General features: G+C 44.6%; 1 protein-coding gene across 6 annotated transcripts in view; it reads left to right on the top strand.

The window, feature by feature from the left end:
- CELSR1 (cadherin EGF LAG seven-pass G-type receptor 1) overlaps nt 1-21198 on the top strand; it is a 179480-nt gene that overhangs the window by 115128 nt on the left and 43154 nt on the right. For all 6 annotated transcript variants that reach the window (XM_076328940.1, XM_076328944.1, XM_076328959.1 and 3 more), the window contains exons 6-8: nt 13003-13160; nt 14868-15031; nt 16488-16613. In XM_076328940.1, coding sequence (XP_076185055.1) covers nt 13003-13160; nt 14868-15031; nt 16488-16613 — 448 coding nt within the window. The remainder of the gene's footprint in view (nt 1-13002; nt 13161-14867; nt 15032-16487; nt 16614-21198) is intronic.

The raw sequence follows: 21198 nt of genomic DNA, 5'->3' as shown, positions 1-21198 counted from the left end.
TGAAAACACAGACCCTCTCTGATGATGGCAAATTCACCTGTTATGGAAATATAATTATCATTTATTCAGGGACAATAATTGATCTCACCCCTTTGCCTTTGGGGAAAAAATAAAAAGGCAGATATCAACATTTTAGTGAAACTCAGATTGTGACAACTGTGTCAAAAGACACTGATGACACTGGTTACTGCTTTCTCTCCTATAAAGGGGACTAATTCTCATTAGAAGTGCTGGGTCCACGGTGCCCTGTCCCTCCAGGACTGACAGGCAAACAGGAACACCGCACAGCTGCTCAACACAGGCTTCCCCATGCCACCGCGCCGCCGCACTGTCCCTTGGGCAGGAGGCTCCCATTCCAGCACGAAAGCCTTGTTTGCTCAGCTCTCGGTCTCCTTGCCGAGCCTGCCAACGAGGCTGCCAGCGCCGCGGGTGATTTATGAGGCAGGCACATGCCTGCAGCTGAATAGGGATTGCCAGCTCCTTGGAGAAAAGCCACATAGCTGCCACCAGCTAGGCATAACTTTTCGTCATCGGACCCAAGGTGAAAGACTTCGCCCTGAAAGTATCCAGGACACCATCCAGTGTCATCTACTTCTTAAATCTGAATGGTCAGGAAAAGTGGTTGGCAATTAAATTCTCAGATAGGTATTACACCCTGTGCTGGGGAGCACCTCTCGCACCGGGGCATGGTTGTCCCTGCCGAGTGCTGCGTTTTGTAACTCGGTTGGAAAAGACAGACCCCAATGGAAGTCAAATCACTGCAAATGCAATTAGTAATAAAGGCTGGGTATGACTTAAGCAAATGTCTATCGCTCGTGACATCTGAGCAGATGTAATTGTGATCTGAGGGAGAATTTCTGAAGTTAATCCTCCCGGTGGCTTCCAGACTAATTTGTTAAGGGATTGAGGGAGATTTTCTAAATAAACAATGCAGTTGTTGAAGATTATGATAATGCCACTGTTGATCAAATGTGGGCCTGCCAGAGTTTGGATTTTGCTGGCTCAGAGTGACTTGCTGTGTTTACAGTGTCTGTGATCAACACAGGCCCACTCTAGCATTGCTTGGCGTTGTCTGGTAAAGAAAAATGCAGAACATTAATTGCAATGTTAAGCAAATATTTGGGGGGTGGTACTGTAAATACTGAAAATGTCGTTCAGTTAAGAACATCCTACTTCTCTGGGCATATTTTTCCAGGAAGAAATACAATTTTGTGGGTCTGCATTTCCAAACCTAAATTCATAATATCTCTAAGAAATGCCAACATAGCTTTTAAAAGCTCTCTCAAGTGTGCAACGCAGAAAGCGTGTTAAAATTTAGTGCTTCCTCTTAAATCACGTATTCTTACTTAAGATTTAGCCATATTTCTAATTTTATCATTTCATCACCAATCTCATTGTGAGTATTTAATATTTAATAGCGGAAGGTACTGTAGGGTTGTAGAGGTCAGTGGTGGCACTGTGAGGAGGAGGCAGTGGACAGTGCTAATTTCCAGCGGAGCACTGATGGTATCCTTCACCAGATCAATTTGTGCTGGATGCCTTTCCTTCTACGGCATTTTCATGGGATCAAAACTTCTGCTTAAGCACGGGAAAGTTTGCAGAACACCAAAAACACAGTGAGCGTGACCGCAGTCAAGTCTTTAGCTCTAGTTTTGAGAAAGACTTATCTGTGGTTACCTGCGTAAGTGCAAGACCTCTTCTTCACAGAGAAAATTGCTGAGGTTTCTTCAGTTACACAAGGAAGAAAAGCAATTCAAATGAAAAAGTCACTTTCTGTGCTAGTCACGACCAGAATTTTTACCAGCATCCTGAGGGACATGCATGTTTAATTTACTTTCCAACTCAAGGGGTCAAGGAGCTTTTACTGGATTACCAATATTGGTAGCCAGATGCAGGTTATGATAGTTTTTCACAATTTTCTTACAAGAACAAAAGTTACTGTATCAGCAGATTATTGTTCTTTTTGGTGGGCAGGCTTGTATACTTAAGAAGCATGATGGCAGGTAGTGCTGGTGGCACATGTACAACACGAGGGTATGAGGAATTTGTAGCTATGCGTCTGTATTATTTGTCTGCACTGTATATTTTGGTGCTAGTGGGCATGGTCATTTAAAAAAACTGTAACAATTAAAATTACAAGCATCTAAAGGAAGGGAAAGAAATCAGATTTTCCATTGCTGAATGCATGCCAGAGCTTTACATTTAAAGTTCAAAATGTTGTTCTAGTCAAACACATAAAATCTGTTCCTCGTGTCTGGATGCAAAACATGTCATTTCCTACATGCTCAGAACTCAATTTTTAAAATGCCACAAGAAAAGGTAATCTCTGCAAAAACAGTTCAGTTTATGAGTCATTTCCTGGCATTCTGGCTGAAGATTCAGAGACTCCCGTCCTTGCTGAGGCCGAATTCATCCTCTTCCACCCAAATCCAGAGGATCATCAATGAAAGTCCTGGTCTAGATAAGACCATAGATTTGATATATAGAAACTGAAGCTTGACAGATTCTGATTAGAAATAATATACAATATTGTTAATAGTGAAGGTATATAATCTGCATGATAATCTGCCCACAGTTCTGATGGTCTCGCTGTCTTTTGAAATCTTTAAATCAAGTTAGTATTTCCCTTTCTAAAGGAAAATTTTAGCTCAGGTGCAAGCCGTGTTATTGAGGCAGGACTCACTGGATGATGTTCTGTGGTTGTATAAGGCAAAAAGCTGATTAGAATCATAGAATCATAGAATCATTAAGGTTGGAAAAGACCTCTAAGATCATCGAGTCCAACCATCGACCCAACACCACCATGCCCACTAAACCATGTCCCTAAGTGCCTCATCTACACGTCTTTTAAATACCTCCAGGGATGGGGACTCAACCACTTCCCTGGGCAGCCTGTTCCAATGTTTCACCACTCTTTCAGTAAAGAAATTTTTCCTCACATCCAATCTAAACCTCCCCTGGTGCAACTTGAGGCCATTTCCTCTCGTCCTATCGCTTGTTACTTGGGAGAAGAGACCGACACCCACCTCGCTACAACCTCCTTTCCGGTAGTTGTAGAGAGCGATGAGGAATTAGATGATAACATGAGTCCCTTCCATCCATAAAATGTGGCTGGATCCTGTGAAACCCCGTCTCGAGCTCCAGCCTGCAGTATTGCAGGTGAGAAGCTGAGAGCCAGGAGGACAGGAGAAGGGTTGCTGCACATTTGCCCTGTTCTTACACTCCTCCACGGCATCTACCGCTCCCTCAGCGGGACTTTGGTCTGACCTATGGCAACCATTTACATTCCTAACATCTCCTGAAAAGCGTTGAAGGGCTGCCTGGCTAATATTGACTTTTTCCTGGCCCTGTTCGGACAAGGTTGCGGAGCCCTTGCAGGTGATAGTGGGTGTAATGGCAGCAGCTGATCTTCCCTTGCAGAATAGGCACACAGGAGCCTGGACTTTAAAAGCCCCTCCCTGCAATTCCACCAATATTTAGTCATGCGGATTTCAATTAGTAGTAATTGTTTTTGTTGATTTTTTGGTTTTTTTTTCTGGTAGAGGGTAAGTGCAAAGTGATTGATATCTGGGAAAGGAAATCAGGATTTGGCAGCGGAGCGACATTCCATTGTCTTGACAAGAAATAACAAATAACTCACCTCTAAATCTGTGTCTTGGGAAATGAAAGTGTAAAGCGGTGAAAGTCATTTGGAGGTCATTGAGATGCAGAGTGTGTCCTGCTCCCCAGCCCTGAGTTGCTCAGCTGTCCGTGGCAGCTTTGAGAAATCTCTCAGGCAGCTGGGGAAGAGGAGGGCAAGTGCATACCCAGCTCTTTCTCTCCCTTGCCTGCTTTTGGAAGCATTGTTCTCGCAGAGTTTGCAAACACCACCTGAAAACACTCATTGTTGGGGCAGTGATTTTATACGCAAATGCAAACAGTAACTTTTCAGAAACTGTCCCCAGGGTTTTCGTTCTATGAGTGATAGTAGGGACCACGTAGTGTCAAAACCAACCCGAGCTCCCGCTCTTCTGGAAGCCTCGTCCTCAGCAAGGCTGCTCAGCACTTACTCCTCTCATTCCTCCCAGGTTTTAAAAGGCTTGACTTGCGTGCCCAGTTACAGCACTGCCACTTCTAGGTCTGCGCTCACCCCACACCTGAGCTGGGTCTCAGCTGTGTGGCTTTCCCTATGGTGTGGGGCTCTCAGATCACTCTGGAGAACCTGGCACCCAGTGGTGCTCCTTGAGGCCAGGTTCACTCAAGCCACCTAACACCTCCATGCCGCGAAACTCCTTGGAGGTTTAATGGCACCTCCCAAAACGGTGATTTTCAGCTTCTCCTGAAGGCTAAGGAGATGTGAGGGACCTCCATGAGAACTGGCAGAGTCTGAATGTCCGTTGGCTCACCATAAGGCCCTGAGGACAGTGCTTGAAGACTGTGCTGTGCAGCACAGCCTGGCAGGGCTTCTGCAAAGCCAGCAGAGTCATTGAAATGGCACCTCAGGAATTTGCTGAGTGCTTTGAAGTGCGCTGTTATCTCCATTTAATCACACAGTAAATCTACAGTAGCTCGCTGATTTGCAGTAACTTTTCAGGTATTTTGCATCTGTCTGTGGAGTGAGGGGAAGCAGCACTTTGCAATTACCTGGCCACGCAGGGGTCTGTGTGTACCAGGAGACCCTTGCAAAGATCCAGCCATGGCGCGGGTAGCCCTTAGAGCATTGTGGGATTCCTGGGTTTTACAGACTCGGTTGTGTCCCCATCACCCACACTGAGCAGCAGTTTGCTTGGCAAGGTGTCACCAGGGATGAGTCCAAGGAGGAGTTAGTTGCTGTGAGTAAGTGTCACATTGTGCTATTTCTAGGTATTTCTTGGACTCTGACAGCAATAACATTTGCATCCTGGATGCAAAATTAAGTCATAAAACATACAAGATTTATATAAAGCCAAAAATATTTGAGAGTGGTACTTTGGCAGGTAGATAGGGACAGATAGCAAAGGGAGAAGGGTTTGCTGAACTGGGAGAGGAGAGCATGTGAAGGAGAACAAGGATGCTCTTCCAGCATCCTTTGTGTGCTCTCCTCTCCCAGTTCTCCAAGGATGCTGGAAGAGCATCCTTGTTGGTGGAAGGGTTGGTGAAAGGGAGGGAGGCAGCAAAATAGGCAGAAAAAGGGTTCAGAGGGCAGGGAGAAAGTGCGCCAGCCACAGGGGCAGATCAGAGGGGAGGAGAGGGCTGCAGAGGGCAGACGAGGGGACCCACAGCAGCAAAGCACCATGGTGAGTGGTGTCTCCCATGCGGAAAACTGGTTGTTGTCTTGAGGAGTGGGCATGGTCTCTCGGCAGCCAAAACAGATCCTTCTTGCTGCGTCACTGATTCAGCATCAAAGAGCTGAGAAGCATCTGGGAATACAAATTTGAGGATAAAATTTCCATTTGCAGACAGGGAAAACTCATTCTTCCCATCAGCACTACAGCAGCCTTTGCCAAAATTAGTCAAATCCAAGAACATACCCTTTGCAGGAGCTGGATGATATTTGTGAAGATACTGGTCATACTCTGTGGAGGGAAGGTGCACATCTGGATGCCATGTGTGTGTAACCATGGCTTTTCACAGCCTCACCATGCCATTGCCACATGGTGGGACAGGAGGGCTGCTCCCCGTCTCTGCCCTACCACCGAAAGAGCAGCAGCAATTTGGGCAGCGTCGTTCACGCGTGTCAGGTCTCATAGCTGTGCTGAAAGCCTCCTGCTTTGAATATCAAAGTTTAGCCTCTGGATGCGGCCGTGAAGGAGATAACAAATCAGGCTAGTAAAACTCGCTTGACTTTGTGGCCCATCCTGGATCCTGAGATCAGTGTTGCAGGGAGTTTGTCTAGGAAAAGGAACTGGTCTGGTGGCTTTTCAGGATTTGCATTTTTGACTCACCGATGGGAAGCTTTTTGGTTTTCCTTTTCACTGTCGCAGTCTCTCATGTTTCTCTACAGGCTCGAGCCAAGTTTGTATGAAGAAATGACATTAAAATATTCAGGGAATAAAGGGGATACTTACATCAAAGGAGTAAGGGGTTTATGTGAAATGATTTGTCCTGCCTTTCCCTGGTGACTAATCAGGATGGGTAAAAGATTCTCAGTTCTTCACACTGCATTATTTTAAAGGTACTCTGGAAAGCTGTAGGAGGAAACTTTAAAAAGCAGAGATTAACGTTAATGGTTTCTCTTAATCTGGCCTAATTTGGAGTTTCCCGATTGATCAGAATGGTCTGCAAGTCCATGCCATGGTGCTAAGCTTCTCTGGCATTTCCCAGTCTCTCCCGCTGGGATTGCAAGCACGGTACTTTCCCCGTTTGTTTTTTCCTGTTTATTTATTTATTTTCCTCGCAGGGGGCTGGGCTCCGGCCGCTTGCCCAGGGAAACCGCCGCTGCTGCGGGCCCTTAATGAGCTTTTTGACCACTGAAGCAGCACAGCGTTGCCTGGGAATTAGAGGGGGTTTCTCCCTTCCCCGTGTTAGATAGCGGAGCAGAGGCCGGCAGGTTAACGAAGGAGCCGGGGCGGCTGGCGGGCTGCCTAATGAGCCCCAGGGAGCCGGCGAGGGGAGACCCCGATGGTAGCTGGAGCCCCAGCAACAGCCTCCAGGAGGACCTGATGCCGCTTGCTCCATTTTTTCCCATTATTACTGTAGTTGGAAGCGTTGGGAAGCAAAGAGCCCCAAAGGGTATGAACGTGAGGCGTTTTCCACCCAACACTTTTGGGGGCGGTGGGGTCTGAACCAGCACATTAACAATGCAGAGGAGTGCTTTTTTTTGTATTAAAAATAACTAGGAAACAGATTCCTTTTAACCTTTAACCACTCCAAACAGTCAATAAATCATTAGCTACTGATTAACAAAAACAGAAGGGTAACTTATTGTCCAGTAAGCAAACTCTTGGAAGCACTGAAAGGCTGGCACTGACTTCAGGATGGCTTTTCTTTTTACACATTTGCACTTATTAAAAAGGCAAACAAGCCAAGCTCTGCATATTAAGCCATGCCACACAAAGCATTTTGCTAAAAGACCAACTTTCTGAATTAGATGTATTTTTTAATGTGTACAGTGAGCTGAGCAAATGCAGTATTTACGATATGCAACATTATATCTGTCCCCCAAGAAAACAGGTCTCCTCATGCCAAGCATAAAGAGATGGGTTGTGTCTCGTTTGCAAGGGTTCCCAGTTTGTGTTTTCAAAGTCTTGGCCATACTTACAGTCTGCTGCTGAATCGTCTCCTCAGCTCCTTCAAAAGACTCAATGGGGTGGCTAAAGCAGGCGGAAGTCCTCGTGGCCAAGGTTTGGGCTGGAGAGCACAGCTTTCAGTTTGAGTTCAGGGAATATCCATGAAGTTGGAACACTGCCGTGGCCGACCAAAACCACTCTCCCTCTTTCCATCTGTGCGGAAAGTCAAGTGGCAATTTTTTATCTAAGAATGGAAGTTGGGAAAAGGTGTTTCTGGTGGAGGAAATGCTTGTGGGACCTTTGGAAAAGCCCTATTATCTTGTGGATTAACTAATAAAAGGGTGAGATCCAGGAATCTGAGTGTCATCACTGCTGCTGATTGACTAAACAAACATTTGCACTTTGTAGTATTACTATTACATGTACAGTATCTAGTCTGGTTTAATTCAAAATAAGTCTACCAAAGATTGGACTATTTGCTTAAACCTCTCCAACAATTTTCCATCGTGGCTTTTGAAAACAGTAGTATTTATAATGTAAAAATGTAACGGTTAAGTATTTAAGACAAGGCTTCCATTGTCCGTTAATCTGTATGTCTTTTCCATTCACTGCGCATCGTTAGACCATCTGTGTCTTTAATAAGTAACTGTGTGGGCTCTCGCAGTTTAAATATTTACTTTAAGTAACAGAGGATCCAAATGAAACCGAGATACATGAGAATATCTGTGTGTGACGTTTTAAGTGGAATGGGAGTAGATTTGTGCAGTAGATTTGCAAACTATAAATAGATGTTTTGATGACCTTTTCTCCTCTATCTGGTCTCCGTTTATAAAACGCAAGTTCACAGATTAAGCTTCTCAGCATTTTACATGCACCTGGGAGAATCTACATGTGTTTCTTTCTGTTGAAGTTGTGGGGAGAAGTCCAAACAGTTCATTGCTCCGTACTTGGGTTTCACGAAAATCAGATTTGGCATCGGTGGTAAAACACCTTCGCAGTGGTGTTCTCTCACTCTGTTGTCAACTGCAACCCGAGAAAGTCAATGCAGGTGGCCAAAGGGAGTTACCTGCACCTTTGAGGCTTGAGAAGGTCACTCCTCCAGGTCACCACTGAGGACAGCAGGTGAGTCTCACTGTTAACTCCGCTATGGTCAGAAAGGGAACTGCAATTTTCAAAACGCATCCTGGGAGACTGTCATTCCTGCAAGTGCAGTCTGCCTGTGACTCTGTCTGGGCACGGGAGAATGTCATGGGTTAGACATGAGATTTGAGATTGTCCACCCACACATCGGAACCATTGATCTCCTTCATGAAAGCTCAAAGAGGCAAAGTTAAGTTTCATGACATTGTGTACAGTTTTATGTACTAATTGCCATTATTTGAGGAACATAAATATGGTTCGTCTTGTTTCACAGTTAGAGAAGGGTAAGTGGCTTCTGCTCTCACATGTGAGTCCTGAGTCAGGGCTGCTTCTTTCTCTCCTCCGAGTGACTCTGTATGCGATTATATCCAGCAAACATAAGTGTCAGTACAATGAACACAAGGTACATTAATATGGGGTGCACAGAATGTTTGAAGAATCACTATGTGATGGTGATAATACACTGTGACACTCAGGGCTGCTTTTTTTTCCTTTTTTTTTGAGTCCAGGATGAATCCATTCCATTCATAGTTTGTTTAAGGGCAACCAAGCTCTCTCTCTGGCACTGTTTGGTACTTCTTCTTGCTACTCACTTTTACAGCATGTGGTCTTTGAAGTTTGAATTCCAGCCTCTTGCTGGACAAGCACTAAGTAAAAAGGCAGCCTTTAGGGTTAGGCAGTGCAAGGTAAATTTTCAGCCCCATGAGCAGGAACTCAGTTACACAACTTGCATTACCATTAATGGGGGTCATGCTGGTAAATTCCTGTACACCACATTGAACATTTACTCATGAGTGCAGAATTGGCACAGCTAATGAAACTTGCCTTTCAGGTAGCATGGTGTTTCAGGAGATGAGTCTGACAGGCAGAAAGGACTGCTAAGTACCCAGATGAAAGTCTGGCTTTTAACTCCTTGAACATATTTCCAGAAAATAATAGTGTGAATTAATGCTGGTTAGTGTTAGCTGTTCTTACTGTTAGGGATCAGTCTTGCTCCAGTAGGATTCCACAGAAGCAAAGATCATGCCTGAAATGTAAATGTGTGTGCTATCATAGTGACAATTCGCTTTCCTGTGTATTTTCCAAGTACTACCTACTGTTACTTATTTTCTTTCGAATGTAGGCCAGTCCTCTTGCTAACACCAGCTTCTATAATCACAAACAAATTAAGTTCTTTTTTATAATCTTTGCCCCTGCTACTTTCCCAAAGATGACCCCTCTTATGGCTGGGCATCACCCGCTGATTTCTGGCTTACGTTACTCCTGGGCATCTTATCCCCGTTTGTTCTTGTACTGTGCCCGTTGCAGTGATAGCATCTTCTCATTTCCAAAACTCTTCCTTAGCCTTTACTTTGCTAGGCTAAACACGGCAAGCCCTTTTTGTCTGTTTGATAAGGTAAGCTTTCCATTGCCCTGGCTGCAGTTCTGTGCATCTGCTCTAGTTGGAAATTATTTTTAATAAATGAAATCAAAATTGTCCACAATATTCTATCCTGTTCAGTATCATAAAATTTCCCTCATACCCATCTTTGCAACAATGCACTGTTGTATTGCCTTTTTTATATTTTAATCACACCATGGTTCATAATTGTTTTGTAGTCAATTAATACAGTTAATTTTTTCTTATTTTTCTTCATTTATAGCTGATGATCTTTGAGCCTGCAATAGAAAATCTTGTCATTAGATCCCAAGTTTCGTGTTCTGTGATTACTTCTCTTTCTAGGACTCAGCTAGTCAAAGTGATTCTTTTTTTTTAATGCGTGATACTTTAAATATCCTTTGTGTCACCAGCAAACTATATCTAGTATTAATCAAAATATCAAATGAATAAAATCAGTTTCATGATTCAATTCTGAAGGAACTCCTGACTTAGGCTCCTTCTGTTCCAGTCTTTTATTTATTTCACATTATTTCAGTTACAAAGTATTCCCTATGCTAGGTGCTGAGATGATGTGTAGTATTTGCCACATATAAGAGAAAAAAGAGCCCATGTCACGTTAAATCACTAGAGAATCTCTCTTTCCTTTCCCAGCAACATACTCTTCATTTTGAGAAAAGCCTGTTCTGTCAAGTGGGCCTTTTAGCATGGTCAGAAAATCACTGTGTTTGAACTTAAGTATGGTTTGAACTGCCAGTAGGTCTCTTTTCATTCACCGGAATATTCCATTTCTTCTTCATCAGCTTATGGTTCTGTGTGGTCATCAGAGCCGAAGAGGTGCCAGAGGTCTGCACTGCAATGACCAGTCAACATCTAGAGAAACACTATGCAATTGCTATGTTAAATAAAAGTAGGGGAAAAAATCAATTTGCCACTGCAGCTAGTTGACTGTGAAGGAGCAGCTGCAAACTGCTGAGTCTCATCAGGTTGCAATCTTGATTAACATTGGACAGATCTCCCCTGCTGCGAGAATAAATACCCTGCCTTTGTCAAGGCTCCCATGTAAGAAACAATAGGTTATTTCAGTGAAGCACAAGAATGTAAATGTTAATCGAATCATTCCTCCAAATGAATAAAAGTAGCACCCAGAATGTAAACGTTTTAATTTTGGAAGGGAAGGTCTGCCTGTCAGTTGGTTAATTTTCTATGTATTTTTTCATTTACTTTGAAAAGCTGCTCACTAACATTGCCATCATTGCATACAATAACATTTTCAGCACTGCAAATATGTATGCTTCCTGCCTTTCCAAGCTAGGCAGTGGCAAAGTCCAGGGAGTATCGGAAAAAATAAAATCTGCCTTAATACCACTCAAGAGAGGTCAAAACCTTATACTGTATAACTGCCAAACTATGTGATCACATTAGTTCTTGGTAGAGGAAATGGAAAATACTTTCCAACTGGAATTGACACCAGGAAACATCTTTTTAAAATGTTTTTTATACATTGGGATAATTACCCTTAGAAATAAATCTGTATCTCTTTACACATGATGAAAGTGACTTTTGGTATTTTAACAAATTTATGTGTGTACAAGCGAAACAGAAAGAATAGGCATTTATCCCCTTACTGCTTCCTTGTTTGCTGTACAAATAAAGGATTTCAGTACACAGTTGAGCAATGTATGTTTTAAAGCGAGTGTACAGCAAACTACAGTGTGATGCCCAGCCGCCTTCCATTTTCATATGGTTACAACTATTGTTGATCAACACATCATAAAAGTATCTCTTCGCTTTCAGTTGTGCTGCGTGTCTGGGTCAGATCCTGGTGACTTCACTCCTGTGAGGTGTCCCTTTGCCCGTAGAGGAACAGCAGCAAAGCCAGGGGAGTTCAGCTCATTGCTTCTCTTGTACCCATAAAGTCCTCAGAGATCCTGCACCAGTGGTAGATTAGGACTCTGTAGCTCCCTACGAACACTAAACATGGAAAATGGTTTTCTTACAGAATTTGCTAGTTCTTCACTGAGGTTAATATGCTGCTGTTTATACATGCGCCGTTTTTTAACAGTCGTGATGCACTTCTCCACTGGAGGAATCTGTCTCTTGAGTTTCTGTGTAGCAGATATGGTCTCCTGTCAGTCATGCTGAGGTACATCTTGTCACTTAGGAAATTAATGGAGATGAAGGATGTGTTTTTGGTGGAGCTACAGAAGTTTGGTGTTTGGGGTTGGATTCCCAGTGGTCCTGTAGACTTTCCTGCCTGTTGGGATCACTGAATTTCCCCAGTTGTCAGTAGTTGCTGAAGTGGGGAAAACACCTGCCAGCAGGGTGATTAGCAGGGTGAGCCAGTAATGGTGGAGGTGTGAAGCTGAGTGTGATAACTAGTTTTGTGGCCCGGGTTCACCAGGGCACTTTGTGGGTGGGTGGGCAGGAGTTTCCTACTGCCTGGGTGAAGCCAGACATCAGGACAAGCCGGAGCATTTATTGCCACTCTAAAACACATTCTTCCCATCTTCCATGCACCACCTATGGTGTCAGTCTGCATGCCTGGACCAAAGCGGCTGCGTGAGCAAGCTCAGATCCATCCCTTATTTTTGATTGTCCAACTCTGTGTGTTGATGATCTCTATTTTCCTGTGACTAGAAACTGGGGGGCTTCTCAGCCAGCTCGGCCATAGGCAGTGGGTTTCCATGCCCTCCATCTTGTAGCTGGGAGGCACTCCCAGCAGGCACAAGCAGTCTTCATCTAAGCTCCCTCCTGGTCATCGGACAACCTTTCGCTACAGCCTTTATAGGAACCTGCACTCGGTTTGTGGTGACCCTGACAGAGTACCCCCATCAGGGAAAATTTGATTTAAGCCTTTAGTCTCACTTGTGATATTACATCATTTTATGTTTTTCTGTCTTTGGGCAGAAACAATGTTAAAATTCCAGTGACTTCATTCACTTGAGGTGAAAAGTTGCAAAATGAGCAGGATTTATTAGAGTTTGCTGTGCAGAAGTAAGAAAACGCCTCTTTGAAGTGATTTGGGCCGAAGTGGTTCAGCAGTGGAAAAGACCAAAACCACTTCTGACTATGCTGTGTATCACACTGAGCATGTATGGACCCTCTTTAAAGTCATCCATTGGGTTTTTTCCTTGCCTAGATGTCGTAGGTCAACTTAACTTCTGCTATTTTATTTACACATCCTATTCTAGTCCCCTTTGGGGAGCAAGAAGTATGTTGTTGAGCTGGCTGAACCAGCATTTAAATCCTGTGTGCATGTAGCACTGTAAGACGTGTGCCGTTTATTTCTTGAAGCCCAATATTGGGCGATTAGGAATTCCTCATGGGCCTTCAGGAGAGAAGGTGGCCGTGGTGACCGTGGACGACTGTGACACAGCAGTGGCTGTGCGCTTTGGGAGCCTCATTGGAAACTACACCTGCGCTGCCCAGGGGACTCAGACCGGCTCAAAGAAGTAAGGATTCCCTATATTTGCGATTTCCACTCATTCTCTTCTTCCAGGGGAGAGTCAACAGTATGTGATTAACCACTAAGCAAATTAGGTTGGAAAAGCAGCGTCCTGGTTTCGGCAGGGATAGAGTTAATTTCCTTCCCAGTAGCTGATACAGTGCTGTGTTTTGGATTTAGGGTGAGAACAATGTTGATAACACACCGATGTTTTAGTTGTTGCTGAGCAGTGCTTACACTAGTCAAGGACTTTTCAGCTTCCCATGCCCTGCCAGCGAGAAGCTGGGAGGGGGCACAGCCAGGACAGCTGACCCAAAGTGACCAAAGGGACATTCCATACCATGTGACGTCATGCTCAGCACATAAACTGGGGGAAAGCTGGCCAGGGGGGTGGGGCGGGCTCAGCTGCTCAGGGACTGGCTGGGCATCGGTCGGCGGGTGGTGAGCAATTGCATTGTGCATCACTTGCTTTGTATATTCTGCTGCTTCTTCTTCTTACTGTTATTATTATTATTATTTTATTTCAAGTATTAAACTTTTTATCTCAACCCACGAGTTTTCTCACTTTTACTCTTCTGATTCTCTCCCCCATCCCACCGGGGTGGGGGGGGAGTGAGCGAGCGGCTGTGTGGTGCTCAGTTGCCGACTGAGGTTAAACCACGACAAGCAGATATGATTTAACAAGAAAAAGTAACAAGATTTAGTTTGGTAGATGGAATTTGTTGGGGGCTACTGCAAGTGTCAGTACACTGGGTGCAATGCACAGAGTTTTGTGTAGGTACAGACATGTGCCCAAATTACTTGTAAAATGCAAAAAAAGAAGACCTGGAGGTCAGTGTGGATGGCCCCCAAAAAGCATCTACTCAGTATGAAAATGTATAGAGAAGGGCAAATAAAATGCTAGACTTTATTAATGAAGGGGATGGCTGAAGAGCTTATTACTTCCATCATTTAAGTTAACAGTCCTGTCTTAAAAGGAGATAGAAATAAAGGAGGTACAGAAAAGGCCATTGAAAAATCATTAGGTATTAAAAAAAAACTTTCCTGTGAGGAAAGACTAAAAAGATTAGTACCGTTGGGTTTAAAGAGGAGATGGACAGCAAGCAACATAGCAGGGATATAAAATAATGACATAGCAGAAAGACCATTGAGATGCACATGCTGCTCTAAAATCCCAAGAGAAGGAGGGACCATAAAAATTGGGGCTAATTCAAACTGACCAAATGATACGCTTTTCACACAGTGTGGAGTCACTCAGTGGAACCTGCCTCCACCAAATGTCATTAAGACTAAGATCTTCAGAGGATTTAAAAAAGGTTGGCACTATGTAACAATTAAGTCATTATATCAAAATCTACAGCATCTCAGCCCTTGTGCTGGGGAGCATAAGCCAGCCCCTGGGTGACTGGATTCAGAAAGAAGTGTCCTGCAGCTGCACATTTTCCCATTATTTTCGTTTTCTTGTTCATATTGGCCACTGTTAGGGACAGGTCATTGGATTCTGTATGCATGTGACAGCTCCTAAGTTAAAAGTTATGGTGTTTCTGGAAGGTCCTTTGATTACAAGCTCTAGAAGTGCTGATGTAGCAGAGGGAAGTGCATGGCAACACAGGTAAACTAAACAGCTCAAATGTGCTTATGGAAGCAGTAAAATAAAGAACAAAACAAAACAAAATATATGCAAGAAATTATGAGCATTTCTTTGTTTCTTCAGATCTTTGGACCTAACCGGCCCTCTCCTCCTTGGCGGTGTCCCAAACTTGCCTGAAGATTTCCCAGTGCACAACAGACAGTTTATTGGCTGCATGAGGAACCTCTCTATCGACAGCAAGCCGATCGACATGGCTAGTTTCATCGCCAATAATGGCACTCTGCCAGGTAAGAGCGACTACCGCCTCAAAAGTCAACACGAGAAAGCTCTCTGCCATAGCTGTAGCAGGGCTTAGGATGTCAAAGGGGCCAGCAGCAGGAGGAACCCCAGGAAGGGGCAGGGGACAGAGGGGTCTGAAACAGCCCCTGTCCCCCTGTTAGTACCGATGAGCACAAAGCATTTGCCCCGGGCGACATGGCAGGGGCTCGAAGTGCTGCTGGGCATTGTGCTGCCACCATGTCACTGGCTCAGCTGCATCGAGACCTGCTCGACGCACCTCATTTGTTTGAGCAAGGTACAGTCTGTGCCCGTGCTAGGGATGCACGCAATAGCCCGTGGCACAGCGCACACTTACAGGATTAAGTGGCATGCAGAAAAGGACCGGGCTTGTTTAGACCTTCTGCATTGCTACGAGTTTCACCCAGGAATTTACTCCTAAATGAACTTTTCCTCTTTTTTTTTTTTTTTTTTTTTAAATTACCTTTTAAATGTCACTTTGCTCTGCAAGCTGGTGGGATTAATGAAGAAGGCAGTGTTTTTAATTACTTTTTCATAAATTATGTTTGTTCTGTAAATCAAATTCTGCAGTCCTCCAAATCTGAAACGGGCTTCATGAAGCAGCCTGTTGGAGTTTCTGATTTGGTTTCCAGTCTCTGGATCCCTGATCAGGGTTAGTTCTGGTGTACAAAATGTTATCATCATCATAAAACTGGCTTTTACACACAAGAGTGGCGAGTCCCTTCCTTGCACCCTGCTGAAGGTCTGTGTAAGAGCTAAATTGCAGTTCTTAGGTATGTTGCATTGATCATGGATTACGAAGGGAGTCGTAGCATAAGCTTCAAATTGCTGTTTTGTCTTGGAGCCCTTTTTTAATAGTTATGTCTCTAATATTAGTTAAACACAAGTTTTTATCTTACGGAAATACACATCAGGAGGGGCATAAAGTGTTTTCTTTAGGATGGGGGTTTTTTTCCTCATTTGGAAACGTGTTTCCATATAGTTTAAAACAATGATGTATATTAGTGTTACTCCACTGTGCAACACTGCACATTGGCTTTCCCTGGGTAGTGTCTCAGTTAGATGACATAAGTTGCAAACAGTGGTGCTGAGTCACAGCACCGGTCTATCTGCCTGTCTCCAGCAGTGGATGCCAGGGGAAGAGTATAAAAACAGGACAAGCGTGCAGTGATATTTCCCCAAAATTTTCTCTTAGTCCCCAGAGATTTACAGCTTAGTGACTGTATTTAATAGCCTTTGATAGATTTGCCTTTATGAATTTGACACTTGCTCAGCTCACGTAAACTTTTGCCATCCACATTTTGCTTCACTGACTTCAAGGATATTAAAAGAAAACCCCAAACCTATAATGGTCATGTCTTCTTTTTACATAAAAACTCAGATACAATAATTCAGAGCCTTTTTCTTGTTAAAACTATGCAAAGTAACTCTTTTCTTGAATTTCAGGCTGTGCAGCACAGCGGAACTATTGCGAAACCAACTGGTGCCAGAACGGAGGCACATGCGTCAACAAGTGGAACACGTACATCTGCGAGTGCCCTGTACGCTACGGAGGGAAAAACTGCGAGCAAGGTAGGATGCAAAGACCTCTTCATACGTAGTCATGTGTGCAGGTTTCATTACCCGTCATTAACATCTCATAGCATGTATGTCAAACTGTGATGCTTAAGGGATCAGTAACAGAAGATTGCAGTTAAGACTAAAAATCACCCATTATTTGTTTGAAATAATTTTAGAGATCACCTATATAATAAATATGATAGCTGACATACTGTCAGCAATAACAGCAGCTTTCATTGATTTACTTACATAAGCAAAGTAGTTCCACAGAACTTGGCAGTATTTAGTAATTTGTTTATAGTAAAAATGCCTGATCCTAAGCCCCTTTAAATCAGTGGAAAGAATCCTGCTGACTTTATTGGGCTTTGACTCAAACCAGGGATGAATGTGCAGTTTTAATCACCACTTTCTTGGCAAGAAGGCAGTCTCTGCTGAGTAGGAGCACTTTCAGTTTTATTGGGTTTTTCTTTGATTGGACACAATGTGGGTATATGTGTAAAACCTCATTAATAAAGGATGAGGAAGGAGCAGCAGGTGTGTTTTATAGGGCGTGAAGAACTTGCAGTTAGTTTCTTCCCAAGGAAGTGAGGGGTCGTCTGCGTTAGGGGTCCTGTGGGGTCAGTGCAGCAGCGGGCTGCCCGCTGTAAGATGGCACCTCCACGTCTGGTGGAGGGTTGCTCATTTGGAGTCTTCCTGGAGGCTTCCAGGAAGGAAAACATGCTTAAACTAGGCATGGCTTTCCTAGAAACAGAAGGCCAAATTCTGGCCTCTGATGCAGATGTGGTAGGTCTTCATTTCTGTTATCCCCCCGTGACACTTAGCCCAGAATAGTTTGCAGTGCGATCAAGGATTTTGTTCTTTTGATGTATCTACCCCAAATCAGACATTCTTGATTACTCTCAGCAGGGAGTGGACCCTGGAATAGCAGATCTCCAAGCTGAGGTGCACACACCACAGTGACTTGCAAATCACTTTAGCACAGTATGCCTCAGCCTGGGCCAGGTCTAGGTGGTGGCAACTGCTCTCCCCTTGCCTGAGAAGCAGCAGCTTAGGAGGAAAGGACACATAGTTAAGTTTCTGGCTTGGAAATAAGGGTCTGCAGGGTGAGGGACAGGGGAAAGGAATGATGGAGGCCTCTTCCTATGTCCCACCTCATGCAGAGCTCAGAGCTGCTATTACTGCCACTAGCAAGGTACCTGCTTTCTATAGCAGCTCCTCAAATATTTTGAGCTCTTCAGGTTTGTATGAAGATCTAATTTTTCGATGTGTCTCATGTCAAGTACCTTTGTCAGTGAAGTTCTGGTATTTTCTTCATGATAGGCTGGTCTCTGTGGTACAAACCCACACTGATGTCTCCTGAGAGAGTGCCAGGGCTCAGCTCTGGTGTGACCTGTACTGGGGTAAATGGGGAGTAGTGCTATTGCATGCAAAGACTATCCTTCCCTCTGTCTTGGTCTTAGTTTTGAAATGGAATTTTAATTCATGTGTGTTTTATTCATCATTTTCTTATCCCAAACTCAAGACTAAAACATGAAGCTTAGGATTTAGAAAATCACCTCAGAACTGCCCTGTAGCCATCACTGGAAACTCATTTTAAGTTCAAGTAATACAGATGACAACAATCACAGCATCACTGTCGTCCCCCCACCACCGCCCAGCGGTCTCCTCTGCCTCCAGTGCTGTGCATTCCTGCATGTCCCCTTTGTCATTCTGTAAGCCCGTGTTCTTGCTGATGCCTCAATTTGTGTGGGTTTTTTATAGTTTGAGGGCAGCAGGCTGCTTGCTTCTTTGATGATATTTGTTGGGCAAAGTGTCCCTAAGGAACAATTGCAAGCCAAGAAAGAAATTAATTTTTCTGAAATGTGACCAAAGATTTCAGGAGCCTGAAGTTAAAGTCAGGAGGAATCACTGATAACAATACTCCTGGCTTTCAGGTTGCTCATCTGAGTGCTTAGATATGATCCCAACAGCATTAGCTATTATTAGGCGGCTATTTTTTAAAAAGTCTTAGCTAGAATATTTGCATTCTTGTGTAGGAGTGATTGGCTGATGCATTTCTTCAAACCCTTTGGCAGTGCTGGATCTGCTTCAGGTTCACAGACAGCAGCAATGGCTTTGGCACATTAAGAATTCAACTTTTTCAATGACCCAGTCTTCAGAAACTCTGGGATCTGGTCTGCACTAGTGAGGGTGGGGTGTTTTACCTTCACCACCACCAGACCTGCTGACTCACCTTCTGGCAGCTCCCATCTCCCTCTACTGACATATAGAAGGGAGATAAAATGAGGGAAAAATGAGTTTCACCTTTGTTGTAGTTTAATTCTTTTAAAAATTGAGATACTGCAATGCTGTGAAGATCTAGCAGCTGTGCCCGACTTGCTCTCGGGTGGCTAATGTCATTGCGCTAGCCTTGGGCTGAACACCACAGGTTTGCACCAAAACATAAGCTGTCATGTGTCCTACACCCAAACTGCAGGTGACATTCCCATGTTGGCAGTGTGTTTCCCCAGGCCCTGTCTCCACAGTGAACAGCCCTCCTGTCGTTCTGATGGCCTTTTAAATGTAGGAGCCTCTTAAAAGTGTATGTAGATACACAGGCAGTGCTTCAAAGTGACAAACCCTGAGAAAACAATTAGTTTGTATCACTGCATCGCGGATGGCAGGGAGATGCTGTGCTTGGAAGCACATGTGCTCACCTCTGTGGTGAGAGGGGTGGTCAGGTCCCATCTGGCGGACCTGGCCACCAGCCCCTCCATGGAGACCCCCAGTCCCAGGCATGGGGAAGGGCTGGGGGGAGGAGGGAGGTCAGAGGGTGTTGACGGATGGGGATTTCTGTTTTACTAGCAGGGGAAAGTGCGCCCTGGCCCCAGGGAAGGGAGGGGAGTTGGGAGGAGGTGTGGGAAGGGAATGCTATTTGCAAGCACCGAAAGTCACTACTGGTGAGAAAAGGAAGAAGGTGGCTAATTGCCATGCCAGTCCAGTTCTCCCAGGAGCCGAGCTGAAACGCTTGCAAACTGCATTCCCAGCCTCCAGCAGGTGGGAAGCCTGCAAGGTTTGCATCCTGGCTCCGCTCTCCAGAGGCAGGTGGACTTAAAAATCTCAGCAACAGTCTAGAAAACCACTAGCAAAGAAGTTGGAAGTTGAGGTCGTCGTGAAGATTGGCAGGGTAGAGGAGGGCTGACTTTTGCAGGCATGGAGCAGAAGGAGGAAATGATCGTGCTCAACACTGATGTCCCGGTTACTTTTACATTGGTGCAGTGCAGTGTGGGCTGATGAATCATGTCCTGGCCCAGACAGCCAGAGCTCAAGCACCGGATTCAAGTTTTAAGCAGGCTGGGGACATCTATGTCTGGTGGCAAACCGATTTAAATTGCTGTCTGGGTTTCAAGAGCACGCCAAGCTGCAGTTGTTCCACCATATGCTCCCACTAGCATTCATGGAGGACTGAGTGTGACTGCAAAGGGGAGATCACAGCCTGGAGCAGGGGGGAGAGGGACTGCCCTTTGGGGCTGCCTGCACTCACCCCAGGGTAGGGTGGTTGGGTAACCACACCTTAGAGAAGGGCAAGTCAAGTTACACCTCTGGCTTGGCTAGCGGTAGTCCACTAGTCACTAACATCTTGTTTCTCACAAATAGGGAGCTGAAGGGCTTGCATACAGCATACATCCCCCAACCCCTGCGCTCTCCCACACACAGCCTTTCCCCTTATAGAAACCGGCAAGGCAGAGATACCAGAATTTGGGGTTTGGGGTTTTTTTCCTTCAAAAAATGGAACTTCATATCAACTTGACTCCATCTTCTGCAATGATGCTGTCCTTCTACCTTTTTCTAAGGACTTGCCATTTTAAAGTAACATGTACACATTTGTATATACATGATCTCTCTCACTACAAGAAAATCCAGAAGAGTAAGCAGATATGGTAGTGTGGAGCAGAAGAGGAAGGAGACTTAACCCCGGTCATCTCACTGACCATCCACATGGGCTCAGTGCATGACAAGATACAAGGCTGGGTGCCAGTCTATGGTGGTTGTACCCAGTCTCTAAGGCCTGCTTCCACTTGCAAAAAGCTGCCATGAACTTCACCAGTGTGCCCCTCAGTGAGGACATCAGGCAGGGGCTGACTGTAGATCCTGCTACAAGGTGCTATGCATGGTAGAGGTGCCATATGAGGTGCTGAAAATAGCACAGAGCTTCCATGGCTTAATTTGTGCTTCTAATCAGTGGGATCAACTAATCCATGGTACTGTAGCTCCTGTTACCTGAGGTGACTACTTTAAAAGCCCAAAGGGTGGCTGTTCCCCTATTTTCCATCAGCAAAGTGCTTTCCATTGAAAGCTGTCATCGGTGTCTCCCTATAGGAGCTGTGTTTGTGCAAGGTTAGAGAGGAGGGCAACTCTTCAGCTGTCACCTTGTGATATTTAAGGCAGATGATTTAGGCAATTCCACACAAGCTTTCTCCCTGTGAAAAGGCTGCATAGCTGAGACAGCTGAATAATCTGGCCCTGGAGTATTTATAATTAATTAATATTTCCTCTTGCCTCCCAGCCTTTTCCTCTGTGTTTAATCTGTTAATTAGAAGCAGGTAATCAAGGATAT

Source organism: Aptenodytes patagonicus, chromosome 1 (assembly GCF_965638725.1).
Source record: "Aptenodytes patagonicus chromosome 1, bAptPat1.pri.cur, whole genome shotgun sequence".
In the NCBI taxonomy this organism is placed as follows: Eukaryota; Metazoa; Chordata; class Aves; order Sphenisciformes; family Spheniscidae; genus Aptenodytes; species Aptenodytes patagonicus.
This window is presented reverse-complemented; position numbering and strand designations above follow the sequence as displayed.